Consider the following 27265-nt stretch of genomic DNA (forward strand, 5'->3'; position numbering starts at 1 on the left):
CCCCGTCCATGTAACACATTTTCTCCTTTACAGGTTGAAAACCAGAACGAATTCCAAACCTGAAAAGCCAGCCTGGATCCCACCATGGATTTTCCAAAGGGGGTGTAATGAAAGCTGTGATCTCAGGGAAAAGGCTGAGAAGGGAAACTTGGGATACTGAGACATCCAAGAGAAGCACATGGAGGAGAAGGGAAGAGGAAGGAAAACGAGCCAAGCCTGAGCTCCTCAAGGACCTGTCCCAGAGCCCCTCAAGGACCTGTCCCAGAGCTCCTCAGGGCCCTCGCCAGAGCCCCTCAGGGTCCTGGCCCAGAGCCCCTCAAGGGTCTGCCCAGAGCCCCTCAGGGACTGGTCCAGAACCCTTCGGGGGCCTCCCCAGAGCCCCTCAGGGATCTGCCCAGAGCTTTCCCTTGGAAAAAGAGGGTGGAACAATTGAAGGGTGCCCCGAGCCCCTCAGGGTCCGGTCCAGAGCCCCTCAGGAATCTGCCCCGCACCTCGGGGACCGCCCAGAGCCCCTCAGGGACCGGCCCAGAGCCCCTCAGGAATCTCTGCCCTTCAGGGACCTCCCCAGAGCCCCTCGGGGACCGGCCCAGAGCCCCTCAGGGACCGGCCCAGAGCCCCTGGCGTTCCGGCGGCTCCTCGGGAGAGGCCGCTCCGCGTCCCTGCTCCTTCTCCGGGCTCAGGCTCTGGCTCTGCCGCCTCCAGCACGTCCTTCCGTGGGCTCCCAGCCATGCGGCCCCGCTGGCCACGAGCTGCAGGGCCAGGGGGAAGGCCCTGAGCTCGGCCTCCTGCAGCCGCTCGCCCAGCGCTGCCTCCGTGTCCCCCGGCGCCGCGGGCAGCGGCTCCCGGCGGATGGCGGCGCCGGCGCCCGGCTCCTCCTGCGGGCACAGAGCGAGGGAGGCCCGGGTAGCACCGGGGAAGGGGCTGGGGTGTGCGGGAAGAAAGGATTTCTTTTCCTCCTGGGAGGAGGAGAAATGGGAAAATCCCACCCCAAAATGCAAGGAAGGAAGATAGGGCTTCAAGCAACCCGAAATCTTCCTGGTTTTTACTGGTAACAATCCCAAGGTTCTCACTCCTTCCCACAGCTGTTACCTCTGCCTGTTTCTGCCCCCAGAAAGAAAAGGAAAAAAGCAAATTGCTAACTTCCAAATTTTCCTAATTTCCCAGTTCTGAGGCCACTCACCAGGACGAAATGCACGGTGCAGCCTGTGACTTTGAACCCACTTTCCAGGGGCTCTTGCTGGGCATTCCCATCCTTGATGAGTGGAAAAAGCGATGGAGAAGCGTTCAAAATTTTCCCTGAGCATCAGTGTGAGAGGAAAAAAAAAAGAGAAAAAAAGAGATAATTTGAACTGAATTTCCTTAAAAATAAACTGAATTTCCTTAAAAATGAGGTGTGATCATCAGTGCAAACCCTGAGCAGCGCTGCTCTGCTCGGAGGGAATTCTGCTCTTCCAAGAGCACAAGTGCAGCAACATTCCCAAAGGAGCCTGTGCAGGCTGTCAGTGAGTGAGTAACTCCTGAGCAAGGCCTCAGGAGCTGGCACTAACTCACTGCTCACCCTTCAATAACTCACTGCTCACCCCTCAGTCACTTAGGGCACACACAGAGCTGTGTCAGGGTGTGCAGGACACCACAGGAGGGAGAAATTCAGAATTCCCATACCAGAATTCCCACAGTCCCACTGCCAGAGGGAAGCAGAATCCCATATTCAGAATTCCCAGTCACTGCCAGAGGGACAGAATCCATTTCGTTCCCACACGATTCCCACCCCTGCCAGAGGGAAGCAGAATCCCATATTCAGAATTCCCCACCCCCAGTCCCACTGCCAAGAGGGAAGCAGATCATATTCAGAAGACTCCCTTTCCTTCCCGGAATGTCAGCAGTGCCAGCAGGGCTGAGGGATTTAATCCAAGGACAAGGAAATCTGACAGTGGAATCCTGGTGAGACCAGCCGCCCCTGCTTTAGTTTCTCTCTTACATTTGATTCCTTACCTTTCCATTTTCGGAGAAAAGGGCTGGACAGAACTCTCATGAACCCTGACAGGCAGATCAGCTCCACAGAGAATTCCTCCAGGACTCGGTCAATGGTGCTGTCAAATTCTGAGCGACTCCCATACAATTTGTGATCAATCACCTGGAGCAGTGAGACACAACAAAAGGTGGGATTGGGAGCAGCTGCTTGGGCAACAGTGAGGAACAAACCAGATTAATTCCAGGACACTCCATGATTTGAAAGGAGGGTGCAGTGAGGTGGGGTTGCTCTTTTCTGCCATGTCCCAGGTGAAAGGGTGAGAGGAAATGGCCCTAAATTGCACCAGGGGAGGTTCAGATTGGAGATTAGAAACAATTTTTCCCTTTCAAGAGTGGTCAAGCCTTGGAAGGAGTTGCCCAGGGAGGTGGTGAAGTAAATTGGCCAGACCCTTGGGTAAGGGGAGGAGCAGGTCCTTTATTTCTACCCCACCTCCTGTTTTCAGCCCCCCAGGTGAGTGCTGATTCCTGACTCTCCTGAGGACCTTCAGACAAGGGGCTCACAAAACTTTGTGCTCTTGCCTGTGAAAATGTGAGTGGATTTTGGTATCACTTATTTATTAGACATGAGTCAGAAAAATATCACATGAATCCAACTCGGGAGCTGAAGAAACTGCTTCAGAATCCTTTCCATGCAGGGACAGCCTCCAGCAGTTTATTTCAATCTGTGCACAGCTGTAAAAACACCTGCTCAAACCCACTTAATATCAGAAGGGAGAGTTCCTGCCTTTGACATCCCAAGTCATGGAATGTTCTCAGACAATGCTGGTGGTCCTTGCCAGGGGTTTTTATGGAACAAGCCAGAACAAATTCCTGTCCCAAAGAGCTGCCTTGTGGCCCACGGGCAGGAGAAATTTTGTATGGGACTGGGCACAGTGTGAGACACAGGTTTTCATCCTGGAGAGGAGAAAGCTCCAGGAGAGCTGCAGAGGGACTGGGGACAAGGCCTGCAGGGACAGCACCCAGGGAATGGCTGCCAGTGCCAGAGGGCAGGGCTGGGTGGGATCTTGGCAATGAGGAATTGTTCCCTGGCAGGGTGGGCAGGCCCTGGCACAGGGTGCCCAGAGCAGCTGGGGCTGCCCCTGGATCCCTGGCAGTGCCCAAGGCCAGGCTGGACACTGGGGCTGGGAGCAGCCTGGCACAGTGGGAGGTGTTCCCATGGCACTGGGTGGGATTTAAGGTCCCTCCAACCCAGCCCAGTCTGGGATTCTGTGAGTCTAAGGAGGGATAAACCCAGGAGACAACACATTCCAGTGTTTTGCAGAACCTGAAGTTTGACTGATTTCAGCCAAAGCTTGAGGCTCATGGGCTGCAGTCTCAGACCCAAACCATTCATTGAAATCCCTCCCCTGGCATGCAGCACCCACTGCTGAGCTGGGAAAAGCCCCCAGAGCCCAGTGAGGACTCCCAGCTCTGTGCTCCATCCACAGGGAAAGTTTCACACTGAAGTGAAACCTCAACACTCAACAAGCATTTCAGCATTTCCCGACCAGCCACGGGCTCAGCAGCTGGGAATAGAAAGGAGAAGGGGATGTGTCCTTACTCTTACAGATGGATAATGAGATGATTGGCTCTGGCAATTAAGGGATGAACACTGTGTGTATATTAAGAGAAGCTTTACTGATGTATAGTTAGGTTATTGTAGTTTAGATGTCCTTTGTTCTCCCCACACTCCCTTTCCCCTCTGTATTGTTCCCACCAGACAGCCTGGGCTGTCTAGGACAGGTAGAAAGAAGCCATGTGCATAAGTCCCCTTGCATGGGAGAGTCAGGAATGGGAAAGCTTGTTGCTGGGGCGGCATGACAACACCTGACCCTTCAATTAAGTTACAAGAAATTAGTGTCCACCAAAAAACTACAAGGAAGAGCTGACTGACGGACTGTGGGAGGGACCAGGGCTGGCTGGTGCTTCCCCCAGGGGTGTAAAAGGCAAAGCATCAATCTTGGAAGATCAGGCAGCCACTAGGGCAGCTCCCAGCACTGCATTTTTTCCTTATTTCATCCTTGTGCTGCAATTCCTGTTAAGGTTTAAGAAGCCCTTTAACCCTTTCCCGGTGAGCCGTGGTTTCCCTGCTTACCCGAGTGGGGATCCCGGCGCGGGCGGCGCTGCGCAGCTCCGGCACCCCGGGCCTGTTGGAGATGACCAGCACCAGCTGGGCGCAGCTGCCCGGCTCCCGGGCAGAGCCGATCAGGGCAGGCAGGGCCGTGCCTCCAGCAGGGAGAGAGCACAGAGGGGGACACGTCAGCACCCACCCTGGGCAGTCCTCTGAACCCTTCCCTCAGGGAAATCCCCAGAGCCCTGCCTTGGAACAATTTACCACAGAGTTTCCCCCCATGGACTCTTGTTTAACAATAAACCACTCCTGTTCCCTTCCCCATATGTCCTAAACTCTCCTTTCCCTGTTCCCTCATTGGTTGTGGTATCCCTGGTGGCCAGCCCCATCTCCCCTGTAGGGCAATGCCTTTGCCCTGCCCCCTGTGCCACCCCAGTGCCCTCAGACCATTGGCCACTGACCCCACACTTAACCTTGTGCTTTGTCTTCTGTCCCTGGCTTCCCTTCAGCCTGCTGAAATAAACCTCACTGGAACTGCGCCTACAAAGGGCCCTTCTGCCTCTCTTGGCTGAGCTAGCTGAGTGTGGTGTGTGAATGTTATAGATACATATTATAATATTGGCTTTTCACAAATATTAAAATGGATTTTATGTGTGTGGTGTTAAAGTAACTTTGTTATAAAGATATGGTTTTATTTCTGTTGTTAATTAAGCTCAGTGAAATAGCTGATATCAGTGTGCTTGTGTTAAACTGCCTGCTTGGGTGGGATAACACCCAATGCACACAGGATGAGCACACCTGGGCACATCTGCCAGCTCTCAGTGCTCACCGTCTGCAGGCAGAGTGGGCCAGGGCCCAAAGACTGGAGGTGATGATAAAAACAGGACTAAAACCACACCCAAGGAATACACGTGCTCTAAAAAGTGGACCCAAGATAAAGATATGCTAAACAATTCTTAGAACATGTAAAGTAGTTTGGGGAAAAGTTTACTGTGCATAAGGGTCTGTGAATATGCAAAGGGCTGATGTAATGAAAAGGTATTTAAGGGGTATCCCCAAGGATAACAGGGTGCTCTTGGCTGAGTGATAACCTTTGCTCTGTGGTCCTTGTCTCCTTTGTCCTTTATTAAATTTTTTACATTTTCACAGGAGAGTGATTGTGTTTTTCACAGGGGACTTGACTGCCTTGCCTGAATGCCTCCCCAGGCAGCTTTTCCACAGGAGGTGCTGTTGGGGATTATAGGTAGCAGCATCCACCATCCAAACCCCACTCTGCTGCACCACAGCCCTGGGAGGGGCTCTCAGCTGCTGCTCAAAGATCTGCTCACCCACAGACAGCCCTGAGGGTGGGGGCACAGATAAAGCTCAGTTTTTAAGCAGTGCAACACAACTCTTTGACTTAAAGTGAAACCCTGGACTTGAGGGGTCTGGAGACTCCACTGGAAGAAAGGCCAGGTGGTCACACCTGAACCAGCCTCTGCTGTGTGAGGACATGCTCTGTGCCAGGACAAGTGACAGCTCACCTGCTCCAGAGACAAGAACAGCCACCTTCACCTTTCTCTTTCTGGGCTGGGGCTGGATCTCAGCAGTGCTGGCATCCACCAGCTGCTGGGGGCTGCTCAGCTGCAGGGCCTCTGCAAGATTCTCCACTGCAATGTGAGAACCTGCTCCAAACACACAGGGAAAGTGTTAGATTTTACCTTTCCTTCTAAACTGACTTTATGTAGTTTATTAATAATGTTTCAACAATGAAAATTGCATCAGCAGTGAATTTATGCTGGCACAGATGGAGCTCCAGAGGGATTCAGAGCTTGAACAGCCCAGGTCCCAGGAGCTGTGCTGGTCTGTGGTGTTACCTGCTCACAGAGTTGTTCACAAAGGCCCAGGCATGGCCTTTTCAAGGATTAATCCCATCTTTTATACCTTCCATGTTGCAAAAGGACGCTAAAAATGGTGCTGACAGAGCTGAGGTGACATTTTGGCCGCCCAAATTGTTGGGTTTCCTGAGGGATTTGGGTTCATGTCCTGCTGGATGTCAGTCGGTGCCACACCAGGGTTCAGCCTGACCATCACCACACGTGACTGTACAAAGCTGGGGCCTGTCCTCAGCCTTTCCTCAGGGCTGTGTGAGCTGGGAAGGGCTGGACAGGAGGGGAGGTGATCACCATGAGGGTGGTAAAACATCCCCTGATTTTTGGAACAATCAGCACAGGGATTCCCTGAAGCCTCAGGGAGGGGAAGAGGTTATCCATGCTGCCACTCTGAAACAAGAACTCATTTCTCATTTATTAAAACCTGAAATGTAGATGTGGAGGTGTCCAGCAGCCTCCAGCCTAGTGAAACAACAGGAAGGTGCTGTGAACTACACAGACTTTGCAACAGGGAGTCTCTTCAGTCCCACAAGGACACCTGCTCACCTGTGTGACAAGGGGCAACCACCCTCCCAATCAGCCAGGCCTCCTGCTGCCTCTGGATGTCCTGGAGAACGTGCTGGGCCAGCTCCTTCTGCACGACCAAGACAGCCCCAATCCCACAGGGAAGGGTCTGAGCCATCTCCTCTGCAGAGAGGTTCCCCTCCTTGTAGAGCCAGCCAAAGATTTCAGGGATCTTCCAGCTGAGAGCATCTGGGGAAGATTGAAATTGCTGTGTGGGCAGCACAAATGTTTGTTATTATTTATTATTTACTGTCTGCAATGACAGGGATGTGTCACAAGAGCTGGTAGAGAGCAATTCTTGCTGCCACAGGATCCCAAATCCCTGGGCTGGCACAGCTCTGCCAGCCCATGCAGTGCCAGCTGTGCCCCATGGGCACCTTGTCCCCAGCCCAGAGCACTCAGTGCCACCTCCAGGGCACACCTGCAGGGATGGGCACTGCAAAGCTCCCTGGGCAGCCCCTGCCAAGGCCTGAGCTCCCTTTCCATGGGCAAATTCCTGCTGCTGTCCAAGCTGAGGGGACCTTAAAATCCATCTCAATCCATCCTCTGCCATGGCAGGGACACCTTCCACTATCCCAGGCTGCTCCAAGCCCCAGTGTCCAACTTGGCCTTGGAAATTTCTTTCTTTCCTTTCCAATTTCATTCTAGAGAAATACAACCCAACACACAGACAACATTCTTTCCCCCTCCCCATCCCCACTGTATTTTTAGACTCACATGAACATGGTTTTCCTTAATATTTCAAACTTCTGAATTCTTTGCCCAATTTTGGCTTCATCACAAAAAGTTCTGCCTTACTCATAGATGTCAGGTCATGTGGGGAAGCTGCCAAAAAGTGCATTAAATGTGTGTGTGTGGAGCAAATCGTGCAAATTTATTGCCCTACCAAACCTCAGTATTTGGTCAAAAATGTTTTGTTTGGAGAGGTGTCCTGAGGAACACACAATCTTCTCCAGCCCTTTATGTCCTGGAGATGTGCTGCCTTTAATCTCCTCTGGAATTTCCCTTCAATAGGGAGTGAGGATCATGACTTGGAATGGTTTTGGCAGCCCCTGGGGAAGCAGCCACTGGGGGCTGTTCTCCTCTGCAGGGACATTTCTGAGGATTCCACAGCTGAAGCTGGAAGGCCAAAGCCGTGCTGGGCCTGAGCTCTGTGCCCCAGGAGCCCCTCAGTACTCACCCAGGACGGCGCTGACGTGCTCGGGCAGGAGCCTGGAGATGCCCCCCAGGAGCCCCTCGGCCGTGGGGGCAAAGCCCTTCACGTGCCCTGAGCGGAGGAGGGGCAGCAGAGCTGGGCTGAACATCTTCCCTGGGGTCAGCAAAACATCTCCTGCAAGGAACAGCCTCAGCTCAGTCCTGCTCAAAACCTCAGGAGAGGTTTAGAATCAAAAATCCCAGACTGGTTTGGGTTGGGAGGAACCTCAGAGCCCACCCAGGGCCACCCCTGCCATGGCAGGGACACCTCCCACTGTCCCCAGTGTCCAGCCTGGCCTTGGGCACTGCCAGGGATGCAGGGGCAGCCCCAGCTGCTCTGGGCACCCTGTGCCAGGGCCTGCCCACCCTGCCAGGGAACAATTCCTCATTGCCAAGATCCCATCCAGCCCTGCCCTCTGGCACTGGCAGCCATTCCCTGGGTGCTGTCCCTGCAGGCCTTGTCCCCAGTCCCTCTGCAGCTCTCCTGGAGCCCCTTCAGGCCCTGCCAGGGGCTCTGAGCTCTCCCAGAGCCTTCCATTCTCCAGGTTGGATTCACAGGATTTGTTTCAAAGGTCGTGGGGTGGTTTTGGGAATGCTTCCCAGACATGTTCTCTCCCAGTCCTTGCAGAAGGCCTTGGGAAGGAGGCAGATGTAGCCATGAAATTTTATGAAAAATCCTTTTGCTAGGATTTTTTCTCCTGAGAAGCTGAGAGGCCTCAGGAACAAAATGTAACCAATGATTATCTGCTGCTGTGGGATGCAACAGGTGCATCTGTGATTGGTCTCATGTGGTTGTTTCTAATTAATGGCCAATCACAGTCCAGCTGTCTGGACTGTCTTGGTCAGTCACAAGCCTTTGTTATCATTCTTTTTTTATTCTTAGCTAGCCTTCTGATGAAATCCTTTCTTCTATTCGTTTAGTATAGTTTTAATATAATATATATAATAAAATAATAAATCAAGCCTTCTGAAACATGGAGTCAACATTCTTGTCTCTTCCCTCATCCTCAGACCCCTGTGAACACCATGACAGGCAGAAGTGCTGCCCACTGGTGCAGAGCCGTGGGCACCATCCCCACCCCACAGAGTGACCAACCCAGCCCGACGGGAGCAGCCCCGGCCCCGCAAACGCCCGGGGAGGAAGGGGAGCGCACCCAGCGTGGTGTCCCCGCAGCTGCCCGGGGCTGGCGAGGAGCAGCGCAGCGAGGATGTCAGCAGGATCCTCCGCACGACGCCGAAGGCGCGGCCGTGGATGCCGGGCGAGCCCAGCCCCAGGAGCGCGTCGCCCTCCCGGGCTCGCTGCAGCCCCGGCAGGCGCTGGCCCCGCTCCACCGCGCCCACCGCGAACCCCGCCAGGTCACAGAGCCCCGCGGCACACGGGGCTGCCGCTTCTGTCACCTCCTCACCTGCAAGGGGAGACAGCGGTCAGCGCCTCCTGTTTGAGGTCGTTTTACACTCACACAATCCCAGAATGGTTTGGGCTGGGAGGGATCTTAAACGCACCCAGTGCCACCCCTGCCATGGCAGGGACACCTCCCACTGTGCCAGGTGCTCCCAGCCCCAGTGTCCAGCCTGGCCTTGGGCACTGCCAGGAATCCAGGGGCAGCCCCAGCTGCTCTGGGAATTCCATCCCAGCTCCTCCCCACCCTCCCAGGGAAAAATTCCAACCTGATATCCCACCTAACTCTGCCCTCCCTCAGCTCAAAGCCATTATTGTAACACCTTTTAAAATTTATGGCATCTCCTAAAGTCAGTAGCACATCCAGGGACACACAGCTCAAGAAGATTCAGATGTATTTTTAAAATCCTTCTTGGTTTGTTACTTCACTTCAAGACTCCAACAAAACAAAGCTTCATGAAAGAGGAAGTGATTTTGTCATTATTAATTCTGGTACTCACGTGGCACCTCCCTGAGTATGGGAGAGGATGTGGAAACATTCACATTGAACAGTGTGAGGCTTCCAGTTCTGCTCTCCTTGGTTCAGGGATAAAGAAGGAAGAACAAGGATCCAAGTGCACAAATACTACACCCCACCTTTCTGTGCTGACCCATTTTACAGGCCAGGAAGAACTGAAGCACAAATTCTCAACTGTTTTTTCCACCAAACAGAAACCAACAATTCCAGGGCTACATTCTGCCTCCACCTCCCAAGTCCATTTCTCTGGTGATAAATTCAACCCCAGACCCTTCACATCTCAGAGAGGAGGGTCCCTACCCAGGAAAGCACACCCTGCACTCCTGCAAGCCTCAGCTATTCCTTCTTTGATCGTTTCCATCACTTCAGCATTGAGTTTGCCACAGGACAAATGGCTGAGGAAGAAGAGGGGCTCAGCCCCCTGGGCCAGGAGATCATTGACACACAGGGCCACCAGGTCCTGCCCGATGGTGTCGTGTCTTTTACAGCCCTGGGCCACCTGCAAAACATGGTGGGAGGGAGAAACAGGCAAAACTCAATTATTCATCAGTGAAATCAGCAGAAACCTTCCTTTCTCTGAAAAGAAGCACTACAGGACATAAATGGAAGACAGAACCTGGTGCATTACCTGGTTGAAATCAAGAGAAAACAGCTCATTTTCTTGCAGACAGAAAAAGAAAAATCTATTTTGCTCTTTTTAAATTCAAATTTCAGCCACTGCTACCTAGAAATTGTAATTTTGAGATTTTTTGTTTGTTTGTTTGCTTTCTGGAATATTATCACAGAATCATGGAATGATTTGTGTTGGGAGGGATTTTAGGGATCATCCCATTCCCACTCCTTGCCATGGCAGGGATGCCTCCCATGTGCCAGGCTGCTCCCAGCCCCAGTGTCCAGCCTGGCCTCGGGCACTGCCAGGGATCCAGGGGCAGCCCCAGCTGCTCTGGGAATTCCATCCCAGCCCCTGCCACCCCTGCCAGGGAACAATTCCTCATTGCCAAGATCCCAGGGGCACAAAAGGCCTTTAAGATCATCAATGGATAAACTTTCAAGGAGGTTCCTTTCACTGACCCAGTTCCACCTGTGCAGAGAAGGCCAGGACAGAGGGATGGGTGGGGGGATAATGTGGATAAACACCACTGGATTCCCAAGGGGGAGGGAGCAGCACCCAAACAGAGCCTGGGCTTGGATTCCTGACTGATTTCCCTGGCTGCTGGGTTGGGGAGTGCCATGGAAACAGGCACCCCACGGCCTCTGCTGCATGACAGCACCTCCCAGGAGCAATCCTGGCAGGCAGCTGCCAACCTGTCCTTGGCCACGGAGGAACCTTGGGAACACAGCTGGGGATGTCTCTGGGCCAAGCATTGGAACAAAGGCCCACAGGAGCCTGCACCAATCACTTTTTCATGCTCAGAGGTGCCTGAGACTGCCAAAGACTGGGGGATGATTCTGCTCAGTCTCCTGCTGTTTGTTGTCCTGGCAGAAACCATTGGAAACAAGGGACATTGCTGTGCTTGACAATGAAAGGAGCTTCAGATCTCCACTCTCCTGATGGCTGAAAACCTTGTGATTCAATAGATAAGTAAATCCCCAGGTCAGTTTATCCTGATTCAATGCATACATATATCCCTGGTTCAATTTATCCCACTTCTCTACATAAATATATTCCTAACTCAGCTTGTCCTGTGTGTTTTTGGCTAATTAAAATTCTTTATTTCTCATCTTCTTTTATGTTTATTTCTTCCATCCTTCCTTTCCCCAGTGCTCTGAGCTGTTCTCCCTCTCCACATACAATTTATTAGGCTGAGCCTGCCAGTTCTCGCTCCAACAACTCCCTGTGCTCCTCCACACAGATCCTCCTCACAGCCAACGGAGCCTCCAGTTTATAGCAGAATTTCTGGGGTTCAGTGCCTCAAGTTTTCAGCTAAATTTTGGGTTGTTATCATTTCACCACAAAATATCCACATCCTCAATTAAGTGTGCCCAGGCCTGGCAGAGATAACAATTTGCAAAGTGCAGGTGCCCACTGTGGTGGACTCAGGAGTGTTTGTGGAGCCCAGGAGGGTACAGGTGGTGGCACTGGCTGTGGCACTGAAACAGCCCTGGCAGGTTGTTGGAACCCTGGCTGCTGAGAATTTCAGACTTTCTGTGCTAACAAATACTGATCCCCAAGAGAACGCTGCATTTAACCCGAAACTGTGGAGAAAGCTGCCAAAATTAAATGATAAAACTGAAATTATGGGTGTGAAGTTTAAATAGAATTGTGTAATATCATGTGGTAAAAAACTTAGAGTTTAAAGTTTTAGAATATGGTAGTATATAAAAAACAAGGTAAAAGTTTTAAAGCAGAAGCTAGTTCTTCTTTACCTTCTTCTTCACCTTCTTCATAGGTTTAAGTACTATTGTATAATTAGATAAAAAAGTCCACATTACAAGTCATGAGTAGTTATTTACTAAGTTAAAAGTGAAAATAATTTAAGTGTAATTTCTTAATTAGACAGCTTATCCTTAAAACCTTATAGAGAGATACAACTCCATTTTTTACTTTGTTAGCAAAGTCCTGTAAAACTCACAACTTGTAAGACTGTGACATAAATAAAAATAAATAATCATCTAAGTCCAAGATACAACAATATACAAACATGTAAAGAATCAACATAAAGACATTGAAGTCAGTAAAGAAAAATTGAAATCCCAAACAGGGGGATGAGGAAATGCCTTAATCTTAAGGCTGAAATTCTCTTGCAAAACTATAGAGAAAAACTCTTTTTCCCTACATGAAAGTATAGAGAGATGAAGGTGTTCAAATTGCTATCAAACAAAAGCCTCCATATCAAAGTTAACAGATAGTAAAGTAGTTGTAATCTATAAGAAGTTTAAACAGAGAAAGAGAGAAAAATGATAAGACCCTATACCCCCAGAGAGAGAAGACCTCTACTTCCAGAGATAAAGATGATTTTAGAAATAAATAATAATAATAAAATCATAAAAATCAACAGCAGGTGCCATCAGCTGTGCTGCAGTGGAGCTGCCAGTTAATTACTAATTACCTGCAGTTTGGGTCCAAGGCCCTTGGTCTGGGACACCAGGATGGGATCATCATACCCAGATGCCTTCAGGTCAAAGAAAGCAGCAAAGCCTCCTCCTTCTGAGCGACCTCCTGCTGAGGGCAAACACAGCATGGGCTGGATTTGTGGGAAATAAAACACCCAAAACTCTCACCAAGAGCTACAAATTATCCCAAATCCCTGGGGCTGGCACAGCCCTGCCAGCCCATGCAGTGCCAGCTGTGCCCCATGGGCACCTTGTCCCCAGCCCAGAGCACTCAGTGCCACCTCCAGGGCACACCTGCAGGGATGGGCACTGCAAAGCTCCCTGGGCAGCCCCTGCCAAGGCCTGAGCTCCCTTTCCATGGGAAAATTCCTGCTGCTGTCCAACCTGAGGGGACCTTAAAACCCATCTCAATCCATCCTGTGCCATGGCAGACACCTTCCACTACCCCAGGCTGCTCCAAGCCCCAGTGTCCAATCTGGCCTTGGTAATTTCATTTATTTATTTTCACTATATTCCTCTCCATTCTGCACCTCTAAGAAGCACAATCCCCTCCATGGCAAGGCAGGCATTTGTTAATTCATCATAAGAGGAGTGACAAGAAAGACATTGATTTTCTTTCTTTGTGCTGATCCCAGCCCAATGTCCCAAGCTCAGTTTCCATGCCACGAGTGCATTGCCCAACCCCGAGGGAGAAAAGAACCAAATACTGAGGGAATTCCCAGATCCTTCCCAGTCCTACCTGCCCTGGTGCCTCTCACAGCTGATGTTTGTGGCAGACAGCTCAGAAGCTCCCTGGCTCCAGCTCCCACGTGCCTGTCCTTGTACATCAGGGCCCTGTGGGAAGGGAAGGACGAGCTGGCAGCAGCAGTGACCCTTTCTGCAGGCCCAGCAGAGGTGGCCCAGATGTGAGGGGCAGGGGGGAACATCTGGGAGAGGCAGGGGGGAACATCTGGGCTGTGCTCACGTACAGGGGGTGGCGCAGCAGCCGCAGGCCCCGGTGCCCGATGTCCCTCCTGAAGGTGGCCCCCTGGAAGTGGATGGTGGCCACCCCCCTGTTGGCTTCTCCCAGGGCTTCCATCAGGTCCTGCCTGACAGCAGTGATGGACAGGACTCTGCCACCACTGGTCACCACCCTGCCATCCTTCAGCGCTGTGCCCCCGTGGAACACCTGCAGCCCCAGCTCCTTGGCTTGCAGAAGCCCTGCAAAGACAAATAATTCTCTGAGGAATTTGGATTTCATTCTCTGTTGACAATCTCAGGGAAGGAGGGAAGAGCCCTCCAGGATCACCCAGTGCCACCCCAGCCCCAGCAGCATCACCCCAAACCCTGTCCCCAAGGCCACATCCAGACTGCTCTGGGACAATTCCAGGGACTCCAAAGCTCCCTGGGCAGCTCAGCCCAAGGCCTCACCCCTCCTGAAGGGAAATTCTCTTTTCCAGTCTCCAACCTGAGCCTGCCCTGGTGCCATTTGAGGCCATTTCCTCTCCTCCTTTCCCTGCCCCTCCTGTCAGGAGCTGTGCAGAGCACTGAGGTCCCCCCTGAGCCTCCTTTGCTCCAGGCTGAGCCCCTCCCAGTTCAGCTGCTCCTCCCAGGATGTGTTTTCCAGATCTTTCCCCAGATCCATCCCCTTCTGTGGGCAAAACACTGAAGATTGAAGTCCTTTATTCAGTCAAGGGAGAACAACACAAATTTTCCCCTTTGCTTTTTCTGGGAAACAGCATCATCAGTGAAAGGCTGCACTGGCCCCAGCAATCCCCCTCTGAGCCATTCCATCATGGAATTCCAGGCTTGTTTGGGCTGGGAAGGACCTCAAAGCCCACCCAGTGCCACCCCTGCCATGGCAGGGACATCTCCCACTGTCCCAGGCTGCTCCAGCCCCAGTGTCCAGCCTGGCCTTGGGCACTGCCAGGGATCCAGGGGCAGCCCCAGCCGGAATTCCATTCCAGTCCCTCATTTCCATCCCAGGGAACAATTCCTTATTGCCAAGATCCCATCCAGCCCTGCCCTCTGGCACTGGCAGCCATTCCCTGGGTGCTGTCCCTGCATCCCCTGGAAATTGTCTCTCTCCAGCTTTCCTGGGGCTCCTGCAGGCCCTGCAAGGCCACCCTGAGCTCAGGCCAAAGCTTCTCCTGTGCAGGTGAACAATGCCAGCTGTGCCAGCCTTTCCTGCCAGCAGAGCTGCTCCATCCCTCTGCTCATCCTGGAGCCTCCTCTGGGCTCTCTCCTACAAGTTCACATCTGGGGCACCCCAAAAGTAAAGAAAAATCCCCCAGGAACAGAAATGTGGGATCCAGGAGCCCCCAGAGGACACATTCCTGCCCTGTGCCAGGAAAGCTGCGCTCTCTCTGGGATCTGTGGGGAATTTGTGCAGGGTTTTCCTGCAGGAAATCTCAATCCACACCCATTTCCTGCCTGGATTCTCCCCTCTCCCTGACTTCAACCATCAGTGCTGATGTTACCTCTGCTCTCCCCCACTATCCCATCCTGCCCTCTCCACACAATTCCCTGCAAAACCTGGAACTGCTCCACAAACACTCACAGGGGCTGCTCTGACACAGGGGAGCAAAACTGTGCAAGGTTTGGAGTTTGTTTGGATTCCTGTTTTGAGGGAAGGATAAGGGAACACGAGGAACTGCTGCCATCACCTGGGGAATGAGAACCAAGCACAGTTTGTTTAAATTCCTATTTTGATAAGGGAGCAGGAAGAACTGCTGCCATCACCTGGGAAATGAGAACCAAGCACAGTTTGTTTAAATTCCTATTTTGATAAGGGAGCAGGAGAACTGCTGCCATCACCTGGGAAATGAAAACCAAGCATGGTTTTCTCCCGGCAAGGGATTCTTCCCCCTGGCCCTGCTGCAATCCAACCCCTTTGCATCCTGTTTTAAGGAATACTCCAGAATAAAAGGTTTGTCAAGCCATTAAAATCAGAGAATCACAGAATATCCTGAGCTGGAAGCACACACAAGGATCATCCAGTCCCACTCCTGGCCTGCACAGGACATCCCAACAATCCCACCCTGGAAGCCTCATCCAAAACTATGTGATTCAATATGAAAAAGAGAATAAAAACTAGTAAACCCCATGAAACTCTTAAGTGGAAGATACTAATGGAATAATAACATAATAATTAAATTAATAATAATTATTATAATTATATAATTAAAATGAATAAAAGAAATAATAAAAAATTATAATAAATAAAAGAATAATAAAAGAATTGATTGAATTCCATTGGTTTGACTGTCTTTTTATGATTAACAGGCAGGGGGTCAGAAACCCTGACAGGAACAGGGCACCAGAGCACAACCTTGTCCCTGGGCAGTGGAGAAATGGAGAATCTCTCTTTTCCCCAGAGAGAAAACGCCAAAAATTGCTGCCAAGATTGGGGAGCCCTGGCCAGGAGCTGAGGTGCTGGGCTGGGCTGACACTAGGATGGGGTGGGACTGGCAGGGCAGGGGCTGAGCAGGGCAGGAAATTGTTCTGCAAGAGTTCCCTCTGGTTTTAAATACTGTAAACATCTCCATGAGATCCTGAACCAGGAGTACTGGGACACAGGAGATGGATATTGAATACCTGCATGAATCCTGAATATCTATATCCAATATCCAAATGGCATTGATATCTAAATGAATATTGAATACATGTATGAATCCTGAATATCAATATCCAATACCCAAATGGTATTGATATCTAAATGAATATTGAATACCTGTATGAATATCTATATCCAATATCCAAGTGGTATTGATATCTAAAAGAATACTGAATATCTGTATGAAACCTGAATATCTATATCCAATATCTAAATGGATATTGATATCTAAATGAATATTGGACACCTGTATGAATCCTGAATATCTATATCCAATATCCAAATGTATTGTACATACTATGTATTATATCATTAATGATATTGATACCTAAATGAATATTGAATACCTGTATGCATCCTGAACGTCTATATCCAATATCCAAATGGATATTGATATCTAAATCAATATTGAATAACTGTATGAATCCTGAATATCTCTGTTGAATATCTATATGGATATAGATTGAATAGCAATATCAAATATCCATATGAATATTGAGTATCTATGTCTAACATATAGATATTGGATACCTATGCAAATAGTGAACATCTGTATCAAATGTCTATATTCATATTGAATATCTACATGGATACTGAATATATATATACCAAATATCTATACAAATATTGAATACCTATATCTAATATCTATATGCATATTGAATATCACTATCTAATATCCAAATGAATATTGAATATCTCTATTTAATATACATATATATAGAATATCTTTTCTAATATCTATATGAATATTGAATACCTACATGAATATTGAATACCTATCTCTAATATCTAAGTTACTATTGAATACCTACATGAATACAGAATATCCCAATGCCCACCTTGCCCAGTCCCAGAGCCCTGTGAGGAAGCAATTAAATAATTAACAGGCTCCCAGAGTTACCTGTTACCTCCATGCCTCTGTCAGAGTCTCCTGGGTATCCTGGGCTGGCCATGACCACACACACAGCAGTTCTGTTCTCCAGCCAGGCTGGCATGCAGCTGCAGAGTTTGCCATCAATTGTTGCTTGAATCACTTCATAAAAATCATTTTTAAGCAGAGGGAGAATTACCTGTAGAAAAGTTTTCAGAGAGATGGAAGTTAATTTTTATTTTGCTGCCTTGTTGAAATTCACCTTAGGGAAAATTCAGTTGATGGAATACAATCTGTATGTGCCAAGCTAGTAGAGTTGGAAACTCTGGGTTTTAATTTAATTTGCAGCATCTTTTGAAACCAAACAATTTAGAAACATAAGGTGTGAGCTTATGGAGAAGGAACATGAATTTCGGCCTCTCCCATTCTGCTTCTATCCAGAAAAACAAAATCTGAGGAACAGATTTTTTAACTAATAATTCACAGGAGCTGAAGAGCCAAATGTCACCTCAGACATTGTCTATGTTCACATCCAGATCTTTCCCTAGAAATAAACTACAACAGTAGGAGGTAAAAGAATGGAGCATCTTTAATTTTCCAGTGTGTTCCACTCACCTGACACTGGGGATCCCCAAACTGGCATTTAAAGTTTAAAATCTTCACCCCCTCTTTGGTCAGCATCAAACCTGTTTGCAGCACACCTGGACACAAAGCCAAGCAAATAACTTAAACTTTTATTTCTTTCTTTCAAGAGCTCATTTAAAAGAAACAGAGCATTTTGGAGCATTCTGCAAATCATAAGGCATTAGGAGCAAGAGTTCTGCAAGCCACAATAATTCCCAAATATCCATAAAAGTGACAAGCAGCCACCTGAGGAGCTGGGCATCACATTTTAGACCCGACAAAGCAAAGGTTCTCTGGCATCGTGCACCCAGCTCCATTCTTACTCAACTCCCACTCCACTCCAACTCAGGCATTGTAAAAAGGCCCCAAAAAGCAGAATTTGAAGGTGGGTGGGAGCCCGACTCTTTAGAGGTGTGAGATCTCCTCAGTCAGCAGCAGCCCTTGGCATTACGTGGGCACCACCTGCCTTTTCCAAAACAGCCTCTGGACAAAGATCTGGAGAAAATGGACATTGTTGTACGTAGGAGAGAGCAGTACTGCAGGACTGAAGTGTATGTTCTGCCCTGAACTGCACATAAATCTGTTTTATTTAAAAATATTTCATAAAATCAAGCTGTTTTGAGGAAACAAGGCCAAGGTTCTCTCCCAGACAAAGAGCTGTGAACCAAATGAGTGAGGCTTAGCACTGCATGAAAAATGAGCTGCTGCTGGGTTATTTTTTTAAACAAACACCATCTGGAACTCAGGAGCAGCCTCTGACAATGGAAGTGACCTGGAGAGGGGCTCACCTTGGTTTTCACGTGCTCACTCACCTACATAGGCTGCTCCTTCTTGTCTCAGGCTGTCCACAATGTGCTGGAGGATGGCACCCCTGATTTGCTCCAGAAGAGCCTCTGGAACCTGACAACCAAATGAGAGCAATGAGGCAGTGGTGGCATCTGCTGGCCTTGCTGGAAGGACTGGGCAGGGCTGAGGAGCTGCCTGAGGGGTTCACTTAAATATTTTTCTTTATTACAATTTTGCTGCTTTTTCTTTATTACAATTTTGTACCGCCAAGCCCTGCTCCTTCCCTTGGAGCAGGGAGCAGGCAGCAACAAAAACTGGGTGTTGTTACAGAGCAAAACCAGTGAAAAGGTTGCTTTTATTCAAAAAAACAGTTCTATGAGTTTATCTCACACGGAGCACTTGCCTGCAAGGACAAGGAGTCTGGGAACAGAACCCACAGGTAAATAAATGGGACTGTTCTCCTTTACTTATGGATATTTGACCAGAACCTGCCAAATCATCCTCAGAGAACGTTTTGCTGGCATCTATCTAGGTAGAAATGATTCTCAGCCCTTAACTAACAGAAAGATTGTTGAAATATTTTTCTTTATTACAATTTTTGCTGCTGTGCCCCCCAAGCCCTGCTCCTTCCCTTGGGCTGCTGCTGTATGCGGGGTGGAATCTCACTGCTCTGCCTCCTGAGGGGGTTTGGGTGATCCTGAGGGGTGGAATCTCACTGCTCTGCCTCCTGAGGGGGTTTGGGTGCTGTCTGAGGGAGGAATCTCACTGCTCTGCCTCCCGATGGGGGTTTGGGTGGTCCTGAGGGGGGAATCTCACTGCTCTGCCTCCTGAGGTGGGGAATCTCACTGCTCTGCCTCCCGATGGGGGTTTGGGTGATCCTGAGGGGTGGAATCTCACTGCTCTGCCTCCCGATGGGGGTTTGGGTGATCCTGAGGGGGTGGAATCTCACTGCTCTGCCTCCCGATGGGGTTTGGGTGATCCTGAGGGGTGGAATCTCACTGCTCTGCCTCCCGATGGGGGTTTGGGTGATCCTGAGGGGTGGAATCTCACTGCTCTGCCTCCTGAGGGGGTTTGGGTGGTCCTGAGGGGGGAATCTCACTGCTCTGCCTCCCGAGGGGGTTTGGGTGATCCTGAGGGGGGAATCTCACTGCTCTGCCTCCCGAGGGGGTTTGGGTGATCCTGAGGGGTGGAATCTCACTGCTCTGCCTCCCGATGGGGGTTTGGGTGATCCTGAGGGGGGGAATCTCACTGCTCTGCCTCCTGAGGGGGTTTGGGTGGTCCTGAGGGGGGGAATCTCACTGCTCTGCCTCCCGAGGGGGTTTGGGTGCTGTCTGAGGGGGGAATCTCACTGCTCTGCCTCCCGAGGGGGTTTGGGTGATCCTGAGGGGGGAATCTCACTGCTCTGCCTCCTGAGGGGGTTTGGGTGGTCCTGAGGGGGGGAATCTCACTGCTCTGCTTCCTGAGGGGGTTTGGGTGCTGTCTGAGGGGGGAATCTCACTGCTCTGCCTCCCGAGGGGGTTTGGGTGATCCTGAGGGGGGGAATCTCACTGCTCTGCCTCCCGAGGGGGTTTGGGTGCTGTATGAGGGAGGAATCTCACTGCTCTGCCTCCCGACGGGGTTTGGGTGATCCTGAGGGGGGGAATCTCACTGCTCTGCCTCCTGAAGTGGTTTGGATAGTGCTGAAAAGGTCTGGGACTGGAATCTGAGCTGAACACAGCCAGAGTGCTTCTGTCCTTGGAGAAACACCCCCTGAAAACGTGGTGGAGCAGTGCTGTAAGGACCAACAGGGACCCCCAGGTTATGCTCAGGGCACACAGGGAATTCTGCAGGGATTCCTGAGATGATGCTGACGGGAGCAGAGAAACACAAAGTTTAAGAGTAACAGAAGAGGTAAAAGAGAGGTTACTCCAGAAAATTAAAGCCCAAATGATGACAACTGGGGTGAGAGCACTCCAGGAGCAGCGGGGCTGTGCAGAGCAGGGCTGGGGCAGTACCTGAGGCACGGGGCAATAGGCTCCCATCCCTGCCGTGCTGGGACCCTGCTCCCCGTCCAGCAGCCGCTTGTGGGGCTGAGCCGGGGGCATGGAGGCCACGGTGACACCGTCGGTGAAGCAGGAGCACTGCAGGGACAGAGACAGGCACAGCGGTGACAATGGCCACAGCGGCCACAGTGCGACAGCGCTGCTGAGCCTCAGCTCAGTTCTGCTGGAAAATGTACAAATTGCAGAAGCCCGGACTGCAAAGTGTCACCGAGATATTTTATGAAAAATCTTCTTTGCCCAGGATTTTTCTCCTGAGAAGCCTCAGAAAAGAAATGTAAACAATAATTATCTGATTGCTTTGGAATGTGCATCTGTGATTGGTCCCATGTGAATTGTGTTGCCTTAATGACCAATCCCAGTCCAGCTGTGTTGGGATTCTGGTCAGTCATGGGTTTTTATTATTCATTCTTTTCTAGCCTGCTGATGTCTCCTTTCTCTTTCTTTATACCATTTCATTACTATAATAAAATAAAATAAATAAAATAAAATAAATATAATACATATAATATAATAAGTAAAATATAATTATAAAACATAATTTATATTATATTATATTATATTATATTATATTATATTATATTATATTATATTATATTATATTATATTATATTATATTATATTATATTATATTATATTATAATCAGCCTTAATATATGTATCAGCCTATAATATAATATATCAGTCACATCTGAACACATGCCTGTCCTCTGGCATGTGAATAGCCTAAAGGAGGCACTCAGTATTAGCACACAGTTACAGATGTAACATGATTACCAAGGCAAAGTCCATAAAAACATGTTTTGGGTCACTTTAGGGGAAAAAAAAAAACCTAAAATAACCACTATAAATGCAATGTCATTTTTAATGTAGAAGAAAAATCTATTGACAACATGCATTGGTTAGCATGACACAGGCTTAGACTGCATGTTATGCAATAGATATTCATTTGTCAAAGTGCAAATAAAACAAAAAAAAAAGAAAGAAATTTGAAACAATAAACTTGGGTGTTTATGCAGAAGCACAGCAATAATGCCAAAGAGTAAAAGCACAACATCACACCATCAATACCTACAGAAAGTTCTTCCCCTTGAAGCAGTTCTTCAATAACAACCATCTCTCCAAACATTCTGTCCTGTAAAAGACAGAACAAAACAAAAGAAATCCCCAGTGAGCAGATATGAATCCACTGCCTAAATCCTCTCTTCATTTTCTTTTAACAAAAAACAATGTATATGAGAAGTGCCAGCTTGCTTGAATGCCAGTGGGGAAAGCCAATGGAATTTCATTTGGACATAAGGAGGCAACACTGAAATATTCCCTATCAGGCCTGGGAAACAAGGAAAAATGACAATTTGGAGGGGCAGAGAAGTGGAACCCAAGGCTGGAACAGAAGTTCAGTCACAAAAGCTCCCAGCCCTGCCTGGGGCACACAGGAGGAGTCTGAGGAGACCCAGGGAAACTCTTGAATCGAATGAACAATTTCTCCCAAGAATGCTTGCCCCCTGTAGCAGGAATTACAAACTCCTAGAGTACAGAGCACCAGGATTAATTCAGGATTTTTGTACCTGCATAATCTCCTGGACAGCTCTGCAGGCCTCCTCCTTGCTGGCTGCAATGGTCACTTCCCTCCTGGCCGCTGGCCCCCGCGCCCGCACCACCCGTGCAGGGAAGTCTGTGCTTTAAGGGAAGCAGAGAGGGGTCAGATATCCCTGCTGCATCCAGGGAAATCTCCCCTTTGCTCCTGGATGCCCCGGACTCTCCCACTGTACCTCCACAATTTCCCCACTTACTCTGAAACACAAGCTACATCCAGAAGTTAAAAAAGAACAAAGCATCACCCTGGTAATGAATGGATTTTAACTTCACCCAGTCACCCCCTGGCTTGTGAATATCCAAAACAAACCATTTTTGAAGGGCTGAATTTCCTGTTTCCTGAAAGAACACCTCACTCTAGTGTCCACACTATGATTTCTGTTAGGTTAAATCTCCAGTTTAATCTAATAGTTAACCTGTCCAGTATATACCACCCAGGCTCCCTTCTCCCCATCTCTCTGTGCACATCTGGGACAGGGAAATCTCCACTTTGGAGCCCTGCACTTGCTGACAGAGAAGGTGTTGGCCTTGTCTCCGTGTGGCAGCAACATAAACTGAGTGTTCTAACAGAGCAAAACCAGTGAAAAGGTTGGTTTTATTCCCAACCTTTAATAAAAAAACACCTTTTAATAAAAAAACCTTTTAATAAAATAAAAAACCTTTTAATAAAATTTTTTTTCTTATTCAAAACCCCCAGAGATTCCACGAGTGTATCCCACATGGAGCACTTGCCAGCAAGGACAAGGAGTCTGGGAACAGAACCCACAGGCAGAGAAATGGGACTGTTCTCCTTTAGTTATGGATATTTGACCAGAACCTTCCAAATCGTCCTCAGAGAGCGTTTTGCTGGCATCTGTCTGGGTAGAAATGATTCTCAGCCCTTAACTAACAGAAAGATTTGTTGAAATATTTTTCTTTATTATGATATTTTGTCTTGTAAATGGCTTATTGAGCATCCTGAAGGAGCAGATGGAAAAGAAGAAGAGCTGGGAATTCAGAACAGAAAAATCAACGGCTGCAGTTCACAGAATCATGGAATCACAAAAGGTTGGAAGGGACCACCCAGTGCCACCTCTGCCATGGCAGGGATACCTCCCAGTGTCCCCAGTGTCCAGCCTGGCCTTGGGCACTGCCAGGGATCCAGGGGCAGCCCCAGCTGCTCTGGGCACCCTGTGCCAGGGGCTGCCCACCCTGCCAGGGAACAATTCCTCATTGCCAAGATCCCATCCAGCCCTGCCCTCTGGCACTGGCAGCCATTCCCTGGGTGCTGTCCCTGCAGGCCTTGTCCCCAGTCCCTCTGCAGCTCTCCTGGAGCCCCTTCAGGCCCAGGTGAGCACTCCAAGCTCTCCCAGCCTGGCTCCATCAGCTCCACATCCACACCTTCATCAGCTGTGTCTAATTACAGAGCTGATTAATCCAGCAGGAGCTGATGGGTTCCCAGGCGATGGCAGAGGAGCCCCGTGGCAGCAGGTGTACCTGGAGATGAACCTGCAGGCCTCCTGGGGGGTGCTGAAGGCTGCCCAGCGCGCCGTGGGGAGCCCGTGGCGCTGCAGGAAGGCTTTGCTGGAGCTGCTGCTGGAGGCCAGCTGGGCTGCCCTGGCCCCGGGCCCGAAACACCGAACTCCTGCTGCCCGCAGGTCGTCCACAATCCCTGAGCCAAGAAACAGCACAAGCACCAAGGGGACTCTTTGGGGACATGTGACAAAAGGAGATTCCCATCCATCACCCCTTTGTTACACCCCTCTTTGTCTCTTTAATTCATTCACCTTCTAAATGAGGCTCTGAATATCCACTGACCCTTCTCAGCCTGTGGTTTTAGGGCTCTTTAGCTCTGTACTTAACTGAGCACTCCCACAGTTATCCACCCTAATTTAAAGCAGATTTCAAGGCGCTATGTTATGTTATGTTATGTTATGTTATATTATATTATGTTATATTATGTTATATTATGTTATATTATGTTATATTATGTTATATTATGTTATATTATGTTATTATCATAAATTTATTTCATTATATTATGACTTTTAAAATTATATCTATTTTATTATATTGTAACTTTTTTATTATAACTTTATTTTATTATATTATCACTTTATGTTATTGTAATTCTATTTTATTATTTTATAATATTACTTTTTAGAGTTATATCTATATTTTACTAAAACTTTATTTTATTATATTATTCCTTTACTTTATTATAATTGTATTATATCTTTATTTTATTACAATTATATTTTACTTTATTATAATTATATCTATATTCTAATTATATTTATATTATAATTATATTAATATTACTTTTTATAGTTACATCTATATTTTACTATAACTTTATTATATTATTCCTTTATTTTATTATAATTGTATTATATCTTTATTTTATTACAATTATATTTTACTTTATTATAATTATATCTATATTCTAATTATATTTATGTTATAATTATATTGATATTACTTTTTATAGTTATATCTATATTTTACTATAACTTTATTATATTATTCCTTTATTTTATTATAATTTTATTATATCTTTATTACAATTATATTTTACTTTATTATAATTATATCTATATTCTAATTATTTTTATATTATAATTATATTATATTCATACAATTTATATTTTTTATGTCAAAATAAGTTTATTTAATTATTTTATTAACTTACCAGCTGCCAGAAAAGCTTCTGGGCCGACTACCACAAGCCCAATGTTGTGATCTTTGCAGAACTGGGCGACAATAGTGTGATTGCTCACTAATACAGCTGAAAAGGAAAAATAATTAACTGTGAATGTAAAGCCTAAATAAGAGACAGGGGATGAGATTGTCTTTTTTTCCAGTCTCTTAAAAGTGTGATTAAAATCATGAAGCAGTCCACTAAGGGCAAAGTGGAGTATCAATGTAATAATAGCAGAGTCCAAAAGGAGCTGGGAAAGCTCCAATTTGCACTTCTGTTTTTAATATACGTTTGCTAACTGATTAAATCTCCTCTATTTGCCATGTGTAATCAAGATATATTTTTAAAAGCTGCTTATCACAACAATAACAACTTTGAAAAATAAAACTTAAGGTTGGGAAAGAAACTCAATTTCAACAGCTGAGTAAAAATTTACTCAAAGCATTGGATGATGCAGCTAAATTTCACTGAGCAGCCTGGGCAGACACAGAGATGTTTCTGTTCAGAATTAAGAACTTTGAGCCCTCTGCTTCTGGGTTAAGTTTCACTGGAATTGGTCACTGAATTCAAGCACAAATGTGGAAGAGATGAGGTGTAGAAATGCAGTCTCATATAAGCCTCACTAGCTTAAGCAGCAAGGCTAAAACAGAGCAGGACAGGGTGTTTCAGGAGGCAGCTCTGGAATTCAGAAACAAAGCGCAAAATAAAGCAGAAATCTGTGCCTTCAATCATTTGTGGCACCAGTAAGAGACGAGCAACTGGCACCTGCCTGTGGGATTCACACTCTCTGAACCTGAGAGAAGCAGAGAAAAGAATGATCAAAACAATTCTTATCTCATTTGTTGTGCCAAAGTGGAATGCATTGTGGAAGATTGTTTAGCTGAAGGGAATTGGATTCTGGTGTGAGTGTCTTGATTCATTGGCCAGTTGACTCCAGCTGTGTGAGTTGGCACTGCCAGCAGACAGTCACGAGATTCTGGGCAGTTGAGTGAGTTGGGGGCTTGGGCAGACTCAGTTTATATGTAATGTAATATAGAATAATATAGTATTATAAAGTAATTAATTAGCCTTCTGATAAGATGGAGTCAGTTGCATCATTTTCTCCCCCTCGCTGGGGTTGCCCTGCATTTACTATACCTGCCTGTCCCCATCTTATTTTCTGAAAAATCCTCTTTGCCCAGGATTCTTCTCCTGGGAAGCTGAGAAGCCTCAGAGAAAAAGGAAAACAATATTATCTCATTTGTTTCTCCTGTGTTTTGCTGCTTTGGAATGTGGTTGGAGATTGTTTATCCAGCGTGTGAATTGTTTTGACTTAATGACCAATCACGGTCAGGCTTTGTCGGACTCTGGAAGGAGTCATGAGCTTTCATTGTCATTCTTTGTAGCCTTCTGTCTGTATCCTTTCTCTATTCTGTAGTATAGTTAGTATAGTATTCTATAATATCATATCATAATAAATTAACCTTCTAAGAACGTGGAGTCAGATTCATAATTTTCCTTCTTCGTCCTGGGGACCCAGCAAATACCACACCTGCCCAGTTGGTTTCTCTCAGTTGCTGCTGTGCTGATTGCTTGGACTGGGATTTTTCTCTCCCCTTTTTACCTGAATTGGAGATTTTCCCGTTGTCAGCCGTGCCTGCATTTCCTGGAGCCACAAACACGTGTTTGACGTGGGGGGACTGGGCCAGCTTCCAGGCCAGGGCGTGCTCCCTGCCCCCGCTGCCGATCACCAGCACCCGCTCTGCCATGGTCCTGCAGGACACAGCCGTGGAGAACCTCACTTCAGGGACAATTCCTCCCAGGCTGAGCTGGGTATCTTAGAGGAAAGAATTCAAACAATTATCATCTCTCTTTTTGTAACCATTGTTTATAGTTATGGTCCTCCAGAGTGTGCTATTCATAGTCACCAATAGTGTCACATTCACATTCTCTGAAAAATCCCTTCCCCCAGGATTTTTCTCCTGGGAAGCTGAGATGCCTCAGAGAAAAGGAAAACAATTCTTATCTGATTTGCTTCTCCTGTGTTGTGCTCATTTGGAATGTGTTTGGAGATTGTTTACCCACAGGTGATTGTTTCATTGGATTCTGGTGTGAATTGTTTGACTCATTGGCCAATCAGTGCCAAGCTGTGTCAGGGCTCTGGAAAGAGTCATGAGTTTTCATTATTATCTTTTTAGCTTTGTGTAAGTATCCTTTCTGTATTCTTTAGTATAGTTTAGTATAGCATTCTTTAATATATTATATAGTATCATAAAATAATAAATTAGCCTTCTGAGAACATGGAGTCAGATTCATCATTCCTTCCTTCGTTGGGGCACCCCACAAATACAAAACACCTTAGTGAGTCACATTATAAAAGACCTGCTACTTTCATTAAACAGAGCCTTCTGA

At 47.7% G+C, this 27265-nt stretch overlaps 1 protein-coding gene across 1 annotated transcript; it reads right to left on the reverse strand.

The window, feature by feature from the left end:
- Positions 1-596: 596 nt before the first annotated feature.
- LOC115905426 (trifunctional purine biosynthetic protein adenosine-3-like) lies at positions 597-26622 on the reverse strand. The gene is made up of 21 exons (XM_030951733.1): positions 26478-26622; positions 24866-24961; positions 23671-23845; positions 22167-22278; positions 21674-21733; positions 20554-20679; positions 18586-18673; positions 17765-17850; positions 17180-17348; positions 13649-13880; positions 13420-13514; positions 12677-12786; positions 9927-10125; positions 8865-9116; positions 7697-7846; positions 6499-6705; positions 5605-5748; positions 4106-4236; positions 1993-2134; positions 1181-1296; positions 597-875 (listed from the first exon to the last, which is right to left on the reverse strand). The coding sequence occupies exons 1-21, from the start codon at positions 26620-26622 to the stop codon at positions 597-599; spliced, it is 3114 nt and encodes a 1037-aa protein (XP_030807593.1).
- Between the last annotated feature and the right edge of the window lie 643 nt (positions 26623-27265).

The sequence above is a fragment of the Camarhynchus parvulus genome, chromosome 1 (genome assembly GCF_901933205.1).
Source record: "Camarhynchus parvulus chromosome 1, STF_HiC, whole genome shotgun sequence".
NCBI lineage: Eukaryota > Metazoa > Chordata > Aves > Passeriformes > Thraupidae > Camarhynchus > Camarhynchus parvulus.

What these genes read in the sequence shown, in the direction of transcription:
- LOC115905426 (XM_030951733.1), bottom strand. Translation starts at nt 26,622, where the DNA reads ATGGCAGAGCGGGTGCTGGTGATCGGCAGCGGGGGCAGGGAGCACGCC. An exon ending in GCCTTGGACCCAAACTGCAG is followed by an intron (nt 10,126 to 12,676) that starts GTAATTAGTAAT and finishes CATGTTTTGCAG; the next exon opens with GTGGCCCAGGGCTGTAAAAG. An exon ending in GGTTGCCCCTTGTCACACAG is followed by an intron (nt 5,749 to 6,498) that starts GTGAGCAGGTGT and finishes GTGTGTTTGGAG; the next exon opens with CAGGTTCTCACATTGCAGTG.